Source organism: Girardinichthys multiradiatus, chromosome 21 (assembly GCF_021462225.1).
Source record: "Girardinichthys multiradiatus isolate DD_20200921_A chromosome 21, DD_fGirMul_XY1, whole genome shotgun sequence".
Lineage (NCBI taxonomy): Eukaryota > Metazoa > Chordata > Actinopteri > Cyprinodontiformes > Goodeidae > Girardinichthys > Girardinichthys multiradiatus.
Window position 1 is genome coordinate 39445372 of NC_061813.1, and position 19381 is coordinate 39464752.

At 44.5% G+C, this 19381-nt stretch overlaps 1 protein-coding gene across 1 annotated transcript; it reads right to left on the reverse strand.

Moving 5' to 3' along the window:
- Positions 1 to 1490: 1490 nt before the first annotated feature.
- On the reverse strand, positions 1491 to 9422 carry LOC124858187 (beta-1,4-galactosyltransferase 1-like). The gene is made up of 2 exons (XM_047350103.1): positions 9042 to 9422; positions 1491 to 3266 (listed from the first exon to the last, which is right to left on the reverse strand). Exons 1-2 carry the CDS (start codon positions 9420 to 9422, stop codon positions 2598 to 2600), a joined length of 1050 nt encoding a protein of 349 aa, XP_047206059.1. The 3' UTR covers positions 1491 to 2597.
- Between the last annotated feature and the right edge of the window lie 9959 nt (positions 9423 to 19381).

Below are 19381 nucleotides of genomic sequence, written 5' to 3' on the forward strand. Positions count from 1 at the left end.
CAATTGAGCACAGTGATACCATGGTCAGTAAACCATTTACCAGTGGTTTTGGCACTGTGAGCAGGTGCCAGGTCGTGCTGAAAAATGAAATCTTCATCTCCATAAAGCTTTTCAGCAGATGGAAGCATGAAGTGCTCCAAAATCTCCTGATAGCTAGCTGCATTGACCCTGCCCTTGATAAAACTCAGTGGACCAACACCAGCAGCTGACACGGCACCCCAGACCATCACTGACTGTGGGTACTTGACACTGAACTTCTGGCATTTTAGCATTTCCTTCTCCCCAGTCTTCCTCCAGACTCTGGCACCTTGATTTCCGAATGACATGCAGAATTTGCTTTCATCTGAAAAAGGTACTTTGGACCACTGAGCAACAGTCCAGTGCTGCTTCTCTGTAGCCCAGGTCAGGCGCTTCTGCCGCTGTTTCTGGTTCAAAAGTGGCTTGACCTGGGGAATGCGGCACCTGTAGCCCATTTCCTGCACACGCCTGTGCACGGTGGCTCTGGATGTTTCTACTCCAGACTCAGTCCACTGCTTCCGCAGGTCCCCCAAGGTCTGGAATTGGCCCTTCTCCACAATCTTCCTCAGGGTTCGGTCACCTCTTCTCGTTGTGCAGCGTTTTCTGCCACACTTTTTCCTTCCCACAGACTTCCCACTGAGGTGCCTTGATACAGCACTCTGGGAACAGCCTATTCGTTCAGAAATGTCTTTCTGTGTCTTACCCTCTTGCTTGAGGGTGTCAATAGTGGCCTTCTGGACAGCAGTCAGGTCGGCAGTCTTACCCATGATTGGGGTTTTGAGTGATGAACCAGGCTGGGAGTTTTAAAGGCCTCAGGAATCTTTTGCAGGTGTTTAGAGTTAACTCGTTGATTCAGATGATTAGGTTCATAGCTCGTTTAGAGACCCTTTTAATGATATGCTAATTTTGTGAGATAGGAATTTTGGGTTTTCATGAGCTGTATGCCAAAATCATCCGTATTAAGACAATAAAAGACCTGAAATATTTCAGTTAGTGTGCAATGAATCTAAAATATATGAATGTTAAATTTTCATCATTACATTATGGAAAATAATGAACTTTATCACAATATGCTAATATTTTGAGAAGGACCTGTACTTCGTCACTTTAAGATTGATATCAACAAATGTTGGCAGTTTTAGCCACTTTAAATATTTATAAAATATTCTGTTGCTTATGCAGAATATTGCAAGCCAGTTTAATGTGGCTGTCCATGCACTGGGAGTGGTGGACGCCAGTTACCTCCTAAATCACTCGACAGCTGGTGTGATTCTGTTTGGTGACAGAACAGAGATTCCTCCTCACAGTTTACCGAAGGTAATATATATGTTTGTTTATTGTGATATTTTGCCAATGAAAGAATCAGAACTCTCACACATCATCAAATAAAGTAATTTATAAAATAACAAAGGTGGTTGAGGGCAGAGTTGAATGTATAACGACTAAAGTCTGTGTGGAAAAGAAGAAAAATGTTAAACAAGAATAAAATAAATATTAGAAACATATGGAATAAATGAAATAATGTTATTAGAAAAGTATCCAAAGAAATTAATTATCCACAAAACTTGATTAGCAACAATACAATTACTGGTGATATGTCTGTAGTGGTTGAAAAATTCAACGAGTATTTTCATAATGTCAGCCCAAAACTGGCAGAAATTAAACCCGTCATCCTGGGAAAACAGAGAGATGCAATAAGGTACTCACACCAAAAAAATCCTAATTCAATATTTCTCACAGCAGTGTAATAGGACGAGATCATATCTACAGTTAACAAATGTAAAAATAAAAGGGCCACTGACTGTGGGGACATTGATATGACAACAGTCAAAAGAGTTATTGATGCGATTGTTAAACCACTGACTCATATCTGTAACCTAACAAAATGAAAACTGCTGAAATCATATTATACTAAACTGGAGATAGACACCAATTCACAAACTAAAGGCCTGTTTCTCTACTTCCACAGTTTTCCAAGAGTTTAGAAAAACTCTTTATTAACAGACTGGAACATTTCATTGATAAACACAAACTACTTTCTGAAAGCCAGTATGAATTTAGGTCAGAGAGATCCACAGCTTTGGCAGTCCTAGAATTAATAGAGGAAATTACCAGCTCCACAGATAAAAATAAGTTAGCAATTGGTCAGTTTGTTGATCTAAAACAAGCATTTGACACAATGCTTATTTGCATGTGTTAAATTTATAATTCTACTGGATTGTCTATAATAAAAAACAATCTTCATTCATTCAGAGATGCAATCAGTGAGGGAGGTAGGCAGAAGAGTGGGCAAAGGTTTAGTAAAGAGGTAGAGCTGGGTGTCATCAGCATAAAAATAAAAATGAATGTTAAATTTGAGGAAATGTTTCCAGGGGAAAGGAGTTAAACAAATGATTTAAAGCAGGGACCCAAGGAGAGAGCCCTGGGGCACACCTGAAGTAACGGGGGAAATGGTGGATATAAAGGACTTGAGTTGGATGAACTGAGAACAGCCAGAGAGGCAGAATGTACACCAGTCAAATGGAGTGTGAGAAATGCCAATGGATGAGACCCAGAAGGCCAGGGCCCACAGTTGGTAATCAGCCTGCTGGAGGCTGAACATCTACAGTAATAAATGTGTACAATAAATCCTTCCTCCTCTCCATGACTGCATAACTGAGCGAACTAAATCCATCTCTGTCAATGTTATAATACGTTTCTTTCAGTTTCTGAACATTATTTGGATTAGGATCGTTGTGCAAATCTCTTCCATGCTTGATCATCTTGAACCTTCCGATGACAGAGTCTGGTCGGGATATGGACATTCCTCGAAAAACGATCCGCTGGTACAGATCGTCGTCCTCTCCGCCCCAGCCCCAGAACGTGTTTGAAAAGCCGTTAACTTTCAAAAACTGCTCTCTGGACAACGCTGTGACCCCACCAAAGATGTTGTTGTAGGGTAATAAGAAGTTAAACTTGTCTACAGCAACAGATAAGTGTCTTGGCTTATCAGAACATCTGTAGAGGTTACGATCATTGAGAGGTACCAGGTCTATATCAGAAAAGACAAAACACTCATAATCATACTCCTTCAGGGCTTCCGTGTGTCCAATATTCATCAGTTTAGCCCGATTAAACACTCCGTCTCCCTCCTGATTGATGACATACACACCGTAGTCCAGCTGCTGTCGTATGAGGATCGGATGGAGGTAATGCAGCCAGTGGCTCAGGTGATCATAACGATTTCTGAATGGGATGATGATAGCTACCTAGAAGATGGACGTAAAGTACCGTTAAAATACAGAATCTGTGCAGAATCATCCAGATCATGGAAACAACTGTCATCACAGAGCACATATTCAACTGTTTTTAAATCAAGCTTGTCTGGTTGTGATACGAAAGGTTCCTACAACATGTATTTGAAGTTAATTTTTCTAATTCAGTTTTTTTATTTATTATAATAAAAACATTAATAAAAGAAAACTACAAATACATGCAAATAATCACAAATGCTAAAAGGCCTTGTTTCACTTTTTGGTTGCCATATAAGCAACGAATAACATATTTATGCTGTTAAGAATGTAAGTAAATTGATACTTTCAGCTGCTTCCTTTCACTGGCATGTTTTACATCAGTGTTCTTCAACCCTGGTCCTCAGGACCAGTTTTCCTGTATTTTATACATCAGATTTGTCAAACTCCAGTCCACCAGGGACAGTGTCCTGAAACCTTTAGGTTTGTCCAACACACCTTAGTCCAATGGCTGAATTTACTCCTCAGCATGCACTCATGTTCTACAGCAGGGATGGGCAACTCCAATCCTTGAGGGCTGGTGTCCTGTAACTTTTAGATGTGAATGGCTGAATTACTTCCTCATTGTGCAGTCCAGCTCTGCACAGGTCTGGTAATGACCTGATTATTTGATCCAGGTGTGTTGAAGCAGAGATACATCTAAAATGTCCACCACACTGGCCCTCAGTTGTACATGTGTCAGCATGAACCTGCCTTTTCCGATTACCAGTGAATGCAGCGTCGTCGTCATCGTTGTCTTCCGCTTTATCCGGGACCGGGTCGCGGGGGCAGCAGACTCTGCAGAGACGCCCAGACGTCCCTCTCCCCAAACACCTCCTCCAGCTCCTCCGGGGGAGCCCAAGGCGTTCCCAGGCCAGCCGAGAGACATAGTCCCTCCAGCGTGTCCTGACCCGTCCCCTGGGCCTCCTCCCGGTGGGTCGTGCCTGGAACACCTCCCGAGGAACGAGTCCAGAAGGCATCCGGTATAGATGCCCGAGCCACCTCAACTGGTTCCTCTCGATGTGGAGGAGCAGCGGCTCTACTCCGAGCTCCTCCCGGATTGCCGAGCTCCTCACCCTATCTCTAAGGGAGTGCCTGGCCACCCTACGAGGAAGCTCATTTCAGCCGCTTGTGTCCGGGATCTCGTTCTTTCGGTCATGACCCAAAGTTCATGGCCAGAGGTGAGGGTAGGAACGTAGACCGACCGGTAAATCGAGAGCTTTGCTTCTCGGCGCAGCTCTCTCTTCACCACAACGGACCGGAACAGCGCCCCCATTACTGCGGCAGCTGCACCGATCCGTCTGTCGATCTCCCGCTCCATTCTTCCCTCACTCGTGAACAAGAATCCGAGATACTTAAACTCCTCCACTTGAGGCAGGAACTCCCCTCCAACCTGAAGAGGACAAGCCACCCTTTTCCGGTCGAGAACCATGGCCTTTTGATTTGGAGGAGCTGATCCTCATCCCAGCCGCTTCACACTCGGCTGGGAACCGCCCCAGTGCATGCTGTAGGTGTTGGCTAGTGGGGGCCAGCAGGACCACGTCATCTACAAAAAGAAGAGACGAAATCCCCTGGTCACCAAACCAGACCCCCTCCGGCCCTTGGATGCACCTAGAAATCCTGTCCATAAAAGTTATGAACAAGACCGGTGACAAAGGGCAGCCTTGCCGGAGTCCAACATGAACCGGGAAGAGGTCCAACTTAGTGCTGGCAATGCGAACCAAAATCCTGCTCTGCTTGTACAGAGACCGGATGGCCCCTAATAAAGGGCCCCTGATTCCATACTCCTGGAACACCCCCCACAGGGCATCACGAGGGACACAGTCGAATGCTTTCTCCAGATGGGCAGTCTCTACATCTGATCACCCACAAAACCCAGACCCTGGAATTGGTTTTGTCCAGCAACCATAGAGAATACGTTTCGTTTTACGTATTTCCTATTTCTCAGAGCTCCTTAGTGTTAGGCTTCCCCTGGTTGCAGCTCCACAATCCCCTCAATAATTGGGCTGAGCTGCGGGTAGACGCTTGGTCAGAAAGGTGCCTGCCTGCAGTCTGCGGTTTGCCCCAGATCCCCGGTTGAGGAGGGGGACCCTCCAGATTTATCCCGAATTCTGTCTGAGTACCATGATCTTAAGTCGGTTTTCAGTAAATCTTGGGCCCTGTCTTTACCACCTCATCGGCCAAACGACTGTGCCATAGAGCTCCTTCCTGGGGCCCCGTTGCCGTGTAGTCGGCTATACAAGATCTATGGTCCTGAGAGGCGGGCAGCAGAGAAATATATTGCAGAGTCTTTGGTGACGGGCATCATCCGGCCATCCTCGTCGTCCCTTGGCACGGTTCGCTGCGTCCCTGCATTGATTATAGGGGGCTTAATGCCATCACTGTGAAAAATAAGTATCCGTTACCATTGCCCGCCTCCGCGTTTGAACCCGTGCACGGTGCCACAATTTTTATCAAACTAGATCTCAGAAATGCGTACCACCTTATCCGAATCCGCCAGGGAGACGAATGGAAGACGGCTGCCACATCAAGATCCCCCTGGGAGACTTTGAGTACCTGGTCATGCCCTTTGGCTTGTGCAACGCTCCGGCAGTGTTCCAGGCTCTAGTTAATGACATACTGGGGGACTTTTTAAACATCTTTGAATTTGTTTATCCGGACGATATACTAATAATTTCCAGAAGCCTTACAGAACATCACCACCATGTGCGCCTGGTGCTACAACGCCTCCATGAGAATCACCTGTATATTAAAGCTGAGAAGTGTGACTTCCACCAGCCATCTGTCAGCTTCCTGGGATTCATCCGGGAGAATGGACAGGTTCGCGTAGACCCTTAAAAGGTCAAAGCCGTGGAGGACTGGCCTGTACCGGATTCCCGGCGACAGTTGCAACAGTTCCTGGGGTTCGCCAACTTTTACCGGAGGTTCATTCGCAACGGTGGCACCCCTGACTGCACTGACCTCCACTAAGATGGCCTTTGCATGGAACCCAGAAGCAGACACCGCTTTCTTCTTGCTGAAGGAGAGATTCTCCTGAGCGCCCGTTTTGATTCACCCGGATGCCACCAGACAGTTTATGCTGGAGGTGGATGCTTCAGACACAGGAGTGGGGACAGTGCTCTCGCAACTCTCAGACCTGGACGGACTTCTTCACCCATGTGCATTCTTCTCCTGACGCCTGTCCCCCATGGAGCGCAACTACGATGTCGGGGACCGGGAACTGTTGGCCATCAAGTTGGCCCTGGAGGAGTGGCGGCACTGGTTGGAGGGCGCAGAACATCCCGTGCTGGTTTGGACAGATCATAAGAATGTTTCATATATCCGCCAGGGAGACGAATGGAAGACGGCTGCCAGATCAAGATCCCCCTGGGAGACTTTGAGTACCTGGTCATGCCCTTTGGCTTGTGCAACGCTCCGGCAGTGTTCCAGGCTCTAGTTAATGACATACTGGGGGACTTTTTAAACATCTTTGAATTTGTTTATCCAGACGATATACTAATAATTTCCAGAAGCCTTACAGAACATCACCACCATGTGCGCCTGGTGCTACAACGCCTCCATGAGAATCGCCTGTATATTAAAGCTGAGAAGTGTGACTTCCACCAGCCATCTGTCAGCTTGCAACAGTTCCTGGGGGTCGCCAACTTTTACCGGAGGTTCATTTGCAACGGTGGCACCCCTGACTGCACTGACCTCCACTAAGATGGCCTTTGCATGGAACCCATGCAAAGGCCATCTTAGTGGCCTTTGCATGGGTTTAGACATGGGTTTAGACGTTTAGCTAAACGTCTAAACCCATGTCAGTGAAGATGATCACTTTTCTTTTCTTGCTTTAACTTGTCTATTTCCTTTAGACCAGGTTCTAAGAACCAGAAATCTGATGCCCTGTCCCTCCAGTACGATTCTGAGGGCTCTCTAAGGCCTGCCACCTGATACCCCTCAGAAAGCTGCCTCCCACACTCCAGACTGCTAAGCTACTGGTGAAGCATGTGTTTTGTCTCCACGTCATCCCCCAGTGCTTGCTATCCGACCGGGGTCCCCAGTTCACCTCCCAGGTTTGGAGAGAGTTTTGTGCTACATTGGGAGCTAAGGTGTCGCTGACCTCTGGCTATCACCTTCAATCCAACAGTCAGGTGGAACGCCTAAACCAGGTGGTGGAGGCAGCCCTGCCGTGTGTGACATCTACCAACCCCGCTGATTGGAGCGACCACCTGTCCTGGGCAGAATACTCCCACAACTCCCACGTCTCTGCGGCGACAGGCCGCACGCCGTTTGAAGTCTCCTTGGGATACCAGCCACCGTTGTTTCCCTCTGACGAGGCTGACATTGCCGTACCTTCTGTGCAGCATCACATCCGCAGGTGCAGGCGGATTTGGAAGTCCACTGTCCAGTCCCTCCACAGAACCGCGGCCCAGAACAAATGTTATGCGGATCGACGACGTACGCCAGCAGTACAGTCCGGGTCAGAGGGTTTGGCTCGCTGCACAAGACGTCCCGCTTAAGTTCCTGTCCAGAAAGCTCTCTCCCAAGTTCATAGGCACTTACGTGGTGGATTCCCTTGTGGGTCCAGCCACTGTCTGCCTCCGTCTACCCCTTAGTTTCCGCATTCATCCAGTTTTTCATGTCTCCCAGCTGAAACCTGTCCAACACGCTCTACCCTCCAGCCGAGCCCCCTCCACCCGCCCGGGAGTTCCAGGACCGCGGGTGGCAGTACCTCATCGACTGGAAGGGCTATGGTCCGTATGATCGGACCTGGGTGCCCCGGTCCTTCATCTTGGACCCTGCTCTGGTTAGGGATTTCTGGGCTTCCCATGCTGCTCCTTCTGGGCCGCCAGGAGGCGGCCATTGAGGGGGAGGTGGTGTCAGGTCTGGGTGTGTGGTCTGCCTGCTGCTAACCTTTTTCCACCACTAGGTGCCACCTAGCAGGAGGAGGTCGAGGGTATGACAGGTGTGGCTCATTACTCCATCAGCTGGGGAGCTTAAGAAGGGAGACTGCCAGCACATCTTCGGCTGAGTGTGTTGCCCTCTTTGGTATCACATTCTGTCCCGTTTCTAAGTTTTGAAAGAAGTTTTGAATCTGTTCTTTGTGAAGATCGCTAACTGTTCTGTCTTGCTCATTCCTAGGTGAGGATTTGGACACTTTCTCTGCTCTCATTCAGAGCCTCTGACTCAGAACCTGGAACTGATATTGAACTGGAACCTAACCCCAGCTGGCAATCCCGGACCCCCGGACGCTCCCCGCAAAGCGAACCCTGTCCACCCTCCAACATTGATCTCCCCAGAATCGATGCCTCCCCCCTGGCGGGTTGCCTCTTCCTGACTAGTAAGCTGCCTGAAAGCCTTAACCGTATTCTGAGATCTAGTTTCTTACCTGCTCTCACTCTCTCCCTCTCTCTGGTGCATTGTGTGAGCCTTCAGTCCCGAGGCCGCTTGAACTCCTGCCGAAGTCGCCGGAAACGGTCCGGGTTGCCTGGTCCAAGCTTGTTGTGTTATTCCCCGGTTGCAACTAATAAATTAGACTAAACCGTTCCCTGCCCTCTGGTATCTCTGCATGTAGGTCAAGTCGGCTGTAAAGATTATGACAATTACGTATTTCAAACTGGTTGTTTTACTTTACTATGACTGAATTAAATATATCAGTTTAGACCTCATTACAATTAAAAGTTTGTTATTTTGAGAGTTGTTTCTTGCACAATGCAATACACAATGTATAAAAGCTTTAAACTTAATTTAAATTAAGTTCCATCCACCTACCTTTTGTTTTGCGACACAGTTGGCTGGTTTATACCGTCCTCCCTGCTGAAGAAGTGGACCAACATGCTGCCGGACATCCTCCAGAGTCCGGTTGGTTCTGAACTCCACATGGAGAACTCCCTGGAGGTTCAGAGAGACGTTGGGGCACGGCTCCAGAGGTCTTCCAGAAGTTGCTGGCGTCGCTGTCCTGTTTTGGTGGAAATCTGGGACTGCAGTTGTCTTCTCTATGTTTAAGGAAGCTTTATTTTTTGTATTGACCGCATTATGTGGTGCAGCAAAGAAAAGTAAATTACTATTTTTGCTGTAAAGTAAAAACACAGCAAAGCGTGCCAGGCTGAAAAGAAGTAAAAGCCCCAATAATTTAAAAACAGGTTTCAGCATTTTAATCAGAGCAGATGATCTGTGTAGTTCTGTTTGCAGCTCTGCTACCTGTGATCACCTGTTAAACAGCCAGATTGTGTCCACGACTCACAAAGCTTCACAGAAAAGAGATTCTCGGAACTGTTTATTTTAACTTTTAATTTGCATGCTATGAAAAGCAGGAACCTGTTTTTTGCGATGGCTTTACTTTTGTAAAACATGCTGAAAGAAATGTTTAGTTCAGAGTAATTACATTAAGCGTGGGACGTTGTTCCACAATATACATTTCAATAAGTCTAAATTATTTAAGCAGACAAGGAAAAACTTGTTTTAAATGATTAGAATATTGTCTAATTAAAATTATCAGGACTACAGCCAAACAAAAACAACCCCACAATGGATATGGATGTGGATATCGGACTGTCTTAATTAACACATGCTAAATGAAACCTTTGTGTGTACTTTTTGTCACTACGTCCGCATTATCATTTCATTTCTATCATATCATAGCTTCAATTTTACATTTTATTTTTTCCTTGTTTTTTATGTGATGATTAATTTTTTTTATTTAATTTGTGTTTTTAATGTGTCTTATTTCTATTTCGTCATCTTTCCTGTGAAGCTCTTTGAATCAACTGAGTGGATTCCTGTTGGGCTGGCTGGGTTTCTGGGCCATGAGGGCCAGTGCAAAGTCATCAGTGAATGTGTGAAAACAGAGTAAGTGGGTCATCTCAGGTTTATGAACAAAATCAGTTATTTTCCCCTGACAGCATGCAATCTGCTTACATGCTTGGATTATTGATACTAATTGATACCTGTAGCCTGTATTTAGCTGTTTTAGCATGTTGCAAAAATAAATAAACGAGAAACCACTGAAACCTTGTAGCCCCTCAGCAGCTGTAGCCACCGGCCCAGGCTGCTGTTAGGGAGACCGAAGACCCAGAACGAAGCAGCAACCTCAAAACAAAGATTACTGAATGAAACTTATTTAGTCAGAAACTTTTCTAATTGAAGCTAACCAACACTTGTAATATTTTAACAATCAGATGTAGATACTGTTGGGGTCTTGTGGTGCAGTTCACTAGTTTGTCCAACAGATGAAGCGAGGGAGCATGGTGGTTGCAGTGGAAGCCAGGTGTTTTCCATTAAGTTGTCATTAGCAGGAGGATAAGAGGAACCTGCTGCCTACACTTCTTCACCAGAGTGTGAACCAACAGTGGTAATGCTCTAGGCTCTTCTTCGTTCCTGGTTTTGGCTTGCTTGTTCTCCTGAAGTCCTGTGTTTTGGCTCCAGTTTGACTACTCACTCCTGTGTTTTGGCCTTCAGGTTTCCCGTTGATTCCGGATCCTGAGTCTAGTTCCTGCTTCATGGTTTTGTGCTCACCAGCAAGCTTTCAAGTTCTCTAGCTGGCAGCATTTTGGTTCCCACCTCTGAAGTCCTCCTGTGATCGAGCCTTGTTCACCTTCCGCTGTGCCCCTGTTGAACAAACATCCTGGAAAAAACCTGCAAGGAAGCGTTTGCTTACCTGCCTTCTGGAAATTCACCGTTCATGCAAGTCAATTACCTTCCAGAATAATCTGAATGCTCTCGACGGACCACCTCTCTGACCCCTCTCATTCCTGAAGAGAGTTCCTGAATCCGTTCCATTCCCTGGTTTTCTAGTCACTTTTCAACATTTGTACAATAAACTTTTAAAAACTTTATTAGTCTCCTGAGAGTACTCGGCATGTTGGCCAAATCTCTACCTAAAACCATGATGGAAACAGCTGATAGTAAAGTGTTTAGATGAATATCTGTTGTCACCAAGGAGTACGGATCAGCTACAGTATGTGAATAATCACAGGATCAGTTAATCTCCACTGGAACAACCTTTTAAAACCCCATTTTAAAACATGTTGTGGAGAGAGAATATGATCAACTAAAGCCTCACTGTTAGACTAGTTTCATGCAGGTGCAGATGAGTATCTTCATTAAAGGAGGGGCAGATGACACAAGCAGTAACTTATTTATCTGAGCCATCAAACTCTCAGACTGAAAATGAGTCTCAACCTGGCCCTGTTTTGAATTACCATTTGTATGAATGGTCCTACACACATCACCTTGGCCAACCCCTCTGCATTACACCATTAACTTGTCTCGTTATGTCGCTGACACACTAAGTGCCAGACGAATTTGGTGAAGTGAGTTCAGGTAAATCTGCTCAGCTGACTTTCTGTTTTTGAGCTTTTTTAAGAACTATGTTTAACTGTTTTCAACGATGACAGTCCCAGAGAGGTTTCATTACACACCAGTATTTCCACGTTTGCATCCAACATTGTTTTTAACTCATGCTGAACCCTTTCCAACAAGGTTTAGCCTGTGTTTGTAGCACCTTCTTTGGTGATGCAATTTGCATGCATATCGGAGGGTCTATGGCGGCGCAAAATCACTGGCCTCAGTGGCTAGCTTGCACTCTTCTCCATTAGCTTCCAGTAATGTTTTATTTCTAGAAATTTATAATGGCACAGAAGACAAAAATGACCGCTCTGGAAACTATAGACAACATTTGGCGGACCAGTGACCTCAAATCGAATGTTTTCCTGGCAGCTGTCTCGTTTAGGATGAGAAAGACGTGCTTTCATGTTTGTAATTAGTCTCATGTAGTACATATGTTGTGTAAGACCTCTGTAAACAACACACACCCCTGCTCCAGAACAATGAGTCTTTGTGTGAGACTGATTCAAGGCTGGTTTGTTTTCAGTTTGATTCAGAATCAGTCACTACCAACTTTGTTGGCCAAGTTTCTGTAACAAACAAGACGTTTGACTTTAGTTTCTAAAACCACAACATATAAAAACATTTTAGAGGTATGAAAAGAAGCACATTTGGCACAGTTTTGGCAAATTTGGCTAATTTGAGCCAAAATGCCAGCTCTGGCACATTGTCCTCTAAAACAATTGTTCAACAAACATGGTTCAACTGATTCAGTCCAAATTTGCTGCAGATATGGTCCAGATGTTGATAAATACAATCTGAGGCTTCTCCTAGGATTTTAAAAGGATTTAAAAAGTGTTTTACAATGTTCATTTAGAAAAAAAAAGTTTGGTGTGCTATACTTTATTTCAGTTATGTAATTGCTGGCATAAACTGCTTCTGAAAAACTTTGGAGTGTAACTTGTTAATGTTCTCCTTTTACAGTTGATCCCTGTGTTTCAGTGTTAAACCATGTCTCTCTCCTAGACATAGCTATTGGCTGAGCTTCTACCATTACTAACTGTATGTGCTCTTTCATATTCTACTTAAAAACTAGAAACGTTTTACTTCCACATAGAAAGTACTCCTGAATCGGTGCTTCTGTGTTCTTTTTCTGCTCTGCTCTGGTTCTGTCTCTGCATGGTTCTGGTTCTGCTGGAGGTTTCTTCGTGTTAAAAGGGAGTTTTTCCTCTCCACTGTCGCTACATGCATGCTCAGTATGAGGGATTGCTGCAAAGTCAACGACACAACGCAAGCAACTGTCCACTGTCTCTACATGCTCATCCAGGAGTTAATACTGCAAGTCACTGAGAAGATGCAAACTGCTGGGTTTCCTTAGATAGAAAACGTTTTAACCAATTTATATAATAAACCGAATCTGACTGCACTGTTTGATAGTTTGGATTAACTGCAATGTATGAACCTGACTGAATTGACTTTGTAAAGTGCCTTTAGACGACATGTGAATTGGCACTATAGAAATGAACTGAATTGAGCTGAATAGTGAGGATTCGTGTGGTGCAGCCTCTGGGTGAGGGCAGAAAGGCGGGTGAAGTGAGTTTGTGCTTTGCCCATGCATGAAGAAGGGCACCAAAGAACTGGAGGAGAAGAGGAAGCAAACAGCAGCATTAAAAAAGACAGCTACCCCAGAACCAGAACTGGTTGACTTGGAGGAGCTGACTCTTATGCAAAACTAATGCAACGACAGGAGATGAAGAATAACTTCTACAAAAGAATGGTCTGAAGTTGAAAAATATTTGTGGCCAGGGCTACAATGGTGCAGCTGACATGAGTGGCATGTACAAAGGTTTTCAAACCAGAATACACACTCATTTAGAAAGCCCCCTATGTGCACTACACACTGCCGAGGTTTGATCCTGGTGGAAGCCCTAAAGTGCCTGTGACATTGAATTTTCAGTCAGTCAGTCATTTTCTACCACTTATTCCATAGTGGGTCGCGGGGGAGCTGGTGCCTATCTCCAGCAGTCTATGATCGAGAGGTGGAGTCCACCCTGGACAGGTCACCAGTCCATCGCAGGGCAACACACAGACAACCATGCACACACTCATTTATACACCTAAGGGCAATTTTGAGAGACCAATTAACCTAATAAGCCTAATAGGCATGTCTTTGGACTGTGGGAGGAAGCCGGAGTACCCAGTGAGAACCCAAGCATGCACGGGGAGAACATGCAAACTCCATGCAGAAAGACCCCCAGCTGGGAATCGAACCCAGGACCTTCTTGCTGCAAGGCAACAGTGCTACCAACTGAGCAATTAAACATTAAATGCACCAAACTAATCAACAAATGTAGCTTTGCTGCACTCAGTGACCTCATCAATTGTAGAACAACATACATGAAAATATTTGGATGCATAAAATGAAAAATAAAGCAGTTGAACTAGTTTAACTTCAACAGAATGGCTTGTTTTGGACTTGCTACAGCATTTATCACTGGCTTTTATTGCATGATCTGCGTATGGTTCTTGGAGCTCCTTCGGGGTTCGCAGGGGACCGGACCGGAGCAAATACAATGGGGGCAAAGCTGAGCAGCATGAAGCAGCAGAGACAAGGGATGATTTAAGATCTGAAGACACTACCTGGTGGGTCATTTTTTAAAACTTTATATTAGAATCTTTAGTGAAATTAATTTATCTTATTTTAATAATAATTTCAGATTATTATTAATAATAAAAACAATAATTTCGGATTTATAACTGCTGGTATCTAAATGTACCTTTGCAACAAGGAAGTGTTCTTACCTACTGAGCTTTGATCCGTTTAGCAACAGCTGCAACAACCTTTCCTTTGGTGATCTTTTCCCATCGGATATAGACTGCTTCAACATTCTCCTTCATCTGTAAATTATCCCGACCTCTGACATCATTTCTCTTGTGAATTCAGAGGTTTCTTGTTCGAAGCAGTTTGCCAAGAGGTTCTCTAATCACACCTGGCTGTGCTTGGTGGGTCCCTCCTCAGTTTTCCAGTTCTGATCCAGACAGCTCTGATCCTCTTCACTTCAAGAAAGTAGTCCAGATTAACAGCTGCTGTCCTAGTGTTGCTGCCACCACCAGCATTGCACCGTTTCTCCATATTAACACTATTTTTAACACAACATGGTTTTTATCTGAACATTTTATCATTAATACTCACACAATGAATGACCGGAGACTTCACCCAGACATCATTTCCAGGCAACTTTGGACGTGCAAAATTTAATATTGAAATATTTTCATTTTGTGTCACAATTGTCTTTTATCACATCTCTAATTCTAAAATTGATGCTCAATTATCCCTATATTAAGATGTTTTCTTTGAGTTTCTGCATTTGTGAGAAAAGCATGCCACAGGCACTTTAAAGACATATGAGCACTTTGTTACCTTCTTTACCGTTTTCTGGGCAACGGCGGCGGCAGCGGTAGGGGTTCATCCTGTAACCAGCAGGTTTCCTGTTCCAGGCCCCGCTCTGTCAGTCTCAGTCATTGCGTCCTTTGGCAAGACACTTCACCCTCCTTGCTTGCTGATGGTAGTCAGAGGGCTCGTTAGCGCCGATTGTATGGCAGCCTCACTTCTGTCTGCCTCAGGGCAGCTGTGGCTACAATGTAGCTCAACTCTGTCGATGTGTGAATGTGTGTATGAATGTATGGATGACTGATTATAGTATAAAGTGCTTTGGGGTCTCTGGGGACTTGATAAAGCACTATGCAAGTTCAGGCCATTTACCATTGTGCAGAATATGTATCCCTTTTACAGTGGCTCCTCAAAGCGCCCTGCTGCTTTAGTTAGATTGCAGCAGTCACTGCATCCATAAGGACAAGTTGTGGAGCTTAGAAGGCTGTAGATACATGTTGGGCTTGCAGGGAACAAGCACTAAAGGCCCTTCCAGGAAACTATAATAAAGTTCCTTAAATGGATGTTTGAAAGAGATTCACCTGACCTTACCCTAGTGGATGCAAAGATGTACAAAATTTGATTAACTTTGCATTCATCCTCTCCATGGAAATCACCACACAGTGGATAAGCAGTGACTTCAGCATTTGAAGTCAGGGTGAAGATGTTGTCGTGCCCATTGACTGTACACAAGATGCTGGTAGGAAACTGCAACTTTAAATACACCACCTACTAACCTACTTCCAGTCTAGCCCAGGAAGGAGGAGTCACAGCTGGAACTCCCATGATGTCATACAGCCACTGACAAAAACGCTTTGTCAGAGTGGTGTTTACCACTAGGGCAACAACACTCGGGCACTGAAGGACTGGTGGCAGGCTCCTAAGTACTCCTCCCAGGTAAGGCCAATCAGCCGAAGATCAGCAACACCTGTAGATGGTTAAAAGAAGCTCCAGGAGGACCTCTGGTGGACAAGCATAGGAACGAACACTCTCAATTCGCAACAGTTTTCTTTCTTTACCCAGAGAAAAATGCATGTAATGGCCATTTGTCCTCAACTTGCAGCAAAACAAATTATATGGCCATTCTGGCAAGAATTAGTCTTTATGCAGGTCAAATTATATAATCAATGTTCATGCCAAGGGATGCGTTTCAGAAGATGTATTCACCATTGTCAGCAAACATACAGACATCCATGACCATCTGCAGCCTCTCCTAACCCTGGTAAAAAACTGTATGCCCTGTATGTACTCTTCTACACCCATCCCACTTGACCTACTTATGCAAATCCGCTCCCAACGACAGGAAAGATCTATGCAAACGTGTGTGTTTGTATGGTAAAGTCCTGACTCAAAACACAGAGGGAGAACTCAAATCTTGTGTGTGTTTGTGTGTGTGTGTGTGTGTGTGTGTGTGTGTGTGTGTGTGTATGTGTGTGTGAGGCCGGGGAAAAAAAGGTTTAGTGCATGGTTCAGATTTTGCACAAACGGTAGTATTTTCAGTTAGTCTATTGTCCACATACCTGTCAATTCCATTTTCCTTTCTTTTTGTTCCTTTTGTCACTTCTCCAACCCTTTTTGTAGGGCTGAACGAGTCCCTGTCAGAAGATCTAATGTTTTAACCCATTCATTGATGCACTCAGTGCTTTTGGTCCATATTTTACCAAATGTTTCTCCTTGGGGAGGAGGCAGTTCCCTAGAACTCTGCTTCAGTCTCCTGACAAAACTTTGCTGACCGAGCTTTACCACTATCCCCTTAAGTGTCTGGCTAATGGGGCTTTGTGTTTTTATTCTTGCTATTAAAATAATAAAAAATCTTCACAGCTGGACTGACAGCGACTAAAGTTTTAATAAAATACGAAATATTTTAGCTTATAAAACAGAATCCCTGTAGAATGCAGTCAATAGCTGTTTATTAAGAATCATTGTCCTTTATTTATATGTGTGGTTATGACAGTTATCACCACAAGAGGGTGATACAGTCTGGTTTATTCTTCCAATAAAAGCATATTGACACAGATTTAGGAGAGGTTTAAAATTATATAAAATATTGACCTGAGAAATGACATTTTATGTCATTTCTCAGATCTCTGGTCCAGTCACAGGATGGACCCATATATTAGCGGGGTGTTATCAAGGAAAACTGCTCAATATATCGTGATATTGACTTTAGGCCATATCGCCCAGCCCTATGACCTCCTATGGTCCCCCGACTGTAACCATGGAAAGGACTGGTCTATCGTTCAAAGAATGGCCTAAAAGTCAAGGAAATACAAGAAAAGATAAAATAAAATAAGATCTCAAAATCATACTTCACAAATACCAATACGTATGTAATATAACTCTGAAAATGAATAAGCCAGATAAAATATCTAAATAAATGTGAAATCAAACAATGTTTCATTATACATGATGAAAAATAAATTTGGCTGAAGTTGATAAATAAATATCAATTGGACATGGATAAATAACGCTGCAATGAACTTGAATCTAACTTTTAGCCAAATAGTTGTCTGCTGTTTACATATTGAAAGTGTTAGCTTGTATAAGCATTTACATGTCCTAATTGCTCCTCATGGTCACTGTCTTCAGAAATCAGCCTTCTGGGAGATTTGATTAATCTGGTTCATTTCCTTAACACATACTAGTACTCTTTGTCCTCTGCTTATCTTGGACTAGGTTGCGGGGGCAGCAGTCTACGCAGAGACACCCAGATTTCTCTCTCACCAGACATCTCCTCCAGCTCCTCCAGGGAAGGCCCCAGGCCAGCTAAGAGATATAGTCCCTCCAGTGTGTTGGGCCATCGCCTGTGCCTCCTTGCGGTGGGATGTATCTGAACCATCTCCTGAGGGAGGAGTTCAGCCAAGGGTCTATCAGCTCAGCTCTATCTTCACCACAACAGACCAGCACAGCATCCGCATTACTATGAAAGTCGCACCTTTAGGTCTGTCGTTTTCCCACTCCATTCTCCCCTCACTTGTGAACAAGACCCTGAGATACTTCCTCAAAATAATGCAGAAACACCCCTCGAACCCAGAGAGGGCAAGCCAACCTATTTCCGGTCGAGAACCATGACCTCGGATTTGAAGGAGCTTATCCTCATCCCCACCACTTCGCAGTCTGCATGCATGCTGTAGGTCCTAGCTAGAGGGGCCCAGCAGGATTACATCATTTGTGAAAAGGAGAGACTAAATCCACTGGTCCACAAACCAGCCCACCTCCGGCCCTTGGCTGAACCTAGAAATGCTGTCCATGAAAGTTATCAACATGCAGGGGCAGTGACAAAGGGCAGCCCTGCCAGAGTCCAACATTCACCTGGAAAAAGTCTGACTTAATGCCAGCAAAGCAAAGCAAACTTCTGGCCCGCTTGTACAGAGAACGGATGGCCCCTAATAAGGGGCCCCTGATTTCATACTCCTGGAGTGTCCCTCACAGGGCACCACGAGGGACACGGTCAAATAATAATCATAATAATAATAATAATCATCTTCATTGGTCATTGCACATGTACATTACAACGAAATTTTGCCTTCTCCATGTTCACAAAACCACATGTGGACATGTGTGCAAACTCCCTTTACTTGACTTTCATAAAATCAGAAAATACTTAGACACCGTCTTCTGTTTAGCTCTGTTATGCAATCAGAATGCTTTAATTATTTAATATTTAATTAAATAACCATTCGGTCTGCCAAGTATCGTCCTGGGAATATCAGCCCAATATGGCGGTGGTATTAGGACAATAGATGAAAGAGTGAATCACCCTCTGGCATTACTGAACAGCAAAACTCTGCCCACACATGTAATACATTCACAAAACTTCTACAAATATAGGAATTTATTAAAGGTGATCTATTATACTTCCTTTTAAACATTTAAACATGTTTAAAAGCTGTTTTAAGGCTCTGTCACTTTTATGTAAATTAGCTGCATCTGGCCACTTTGTAAAGCTGAAAATGGTTGCCAGCCGATGCGCAACAGTACAGCCACAGTAAATGCACTTTTATTGGAAGTAATGTTATTGCTGTTTGTATTACAGGCTGTTAGTAGCGAGGTCTCGGGCTAGTTAGCTATTGTTAAATGCTAAATGACAAGCGCGGTGATTCAGGAAGATTTGCAGGTGGGATAATTCATTCTTAGGCCATCAGCATTGTTTAGCTCATCTGCTTCTAGTTGAGCTGTGACCGCAACTGGAGCATACACCCCACTAGGTTCTGGAGTAGGTCGAGAGAGGTACAACTTAAGCATGTTCACATGGCAAACATGAGATTTGCGCCGTCGATTAGGGGGACCAATGACATAATCATTCTCCCCTACTCTCTCTAGAATTTCATAAGGGCCATCAAATTTGGCAGACAAG

What these genes read in the sequence shown, in the direction of transcription:
- LOC124858187 (XM_047350103.1), bottom strand. Translation starts at nt 9,422, where the DNA reads ATGCTGAAACCTGTTTTTAAATTATTGGGGCTTTTACTTCTTTTCAGC. An exon ending in ACTGTGTCGCAAAACAAAAG is followed by an intron (nt 3,267 to 9,041) that starts GTAGGTGGATGG and finishes TCCATCTTCTAG; the next exon opens with GTAGCTATCATCATCCCATT.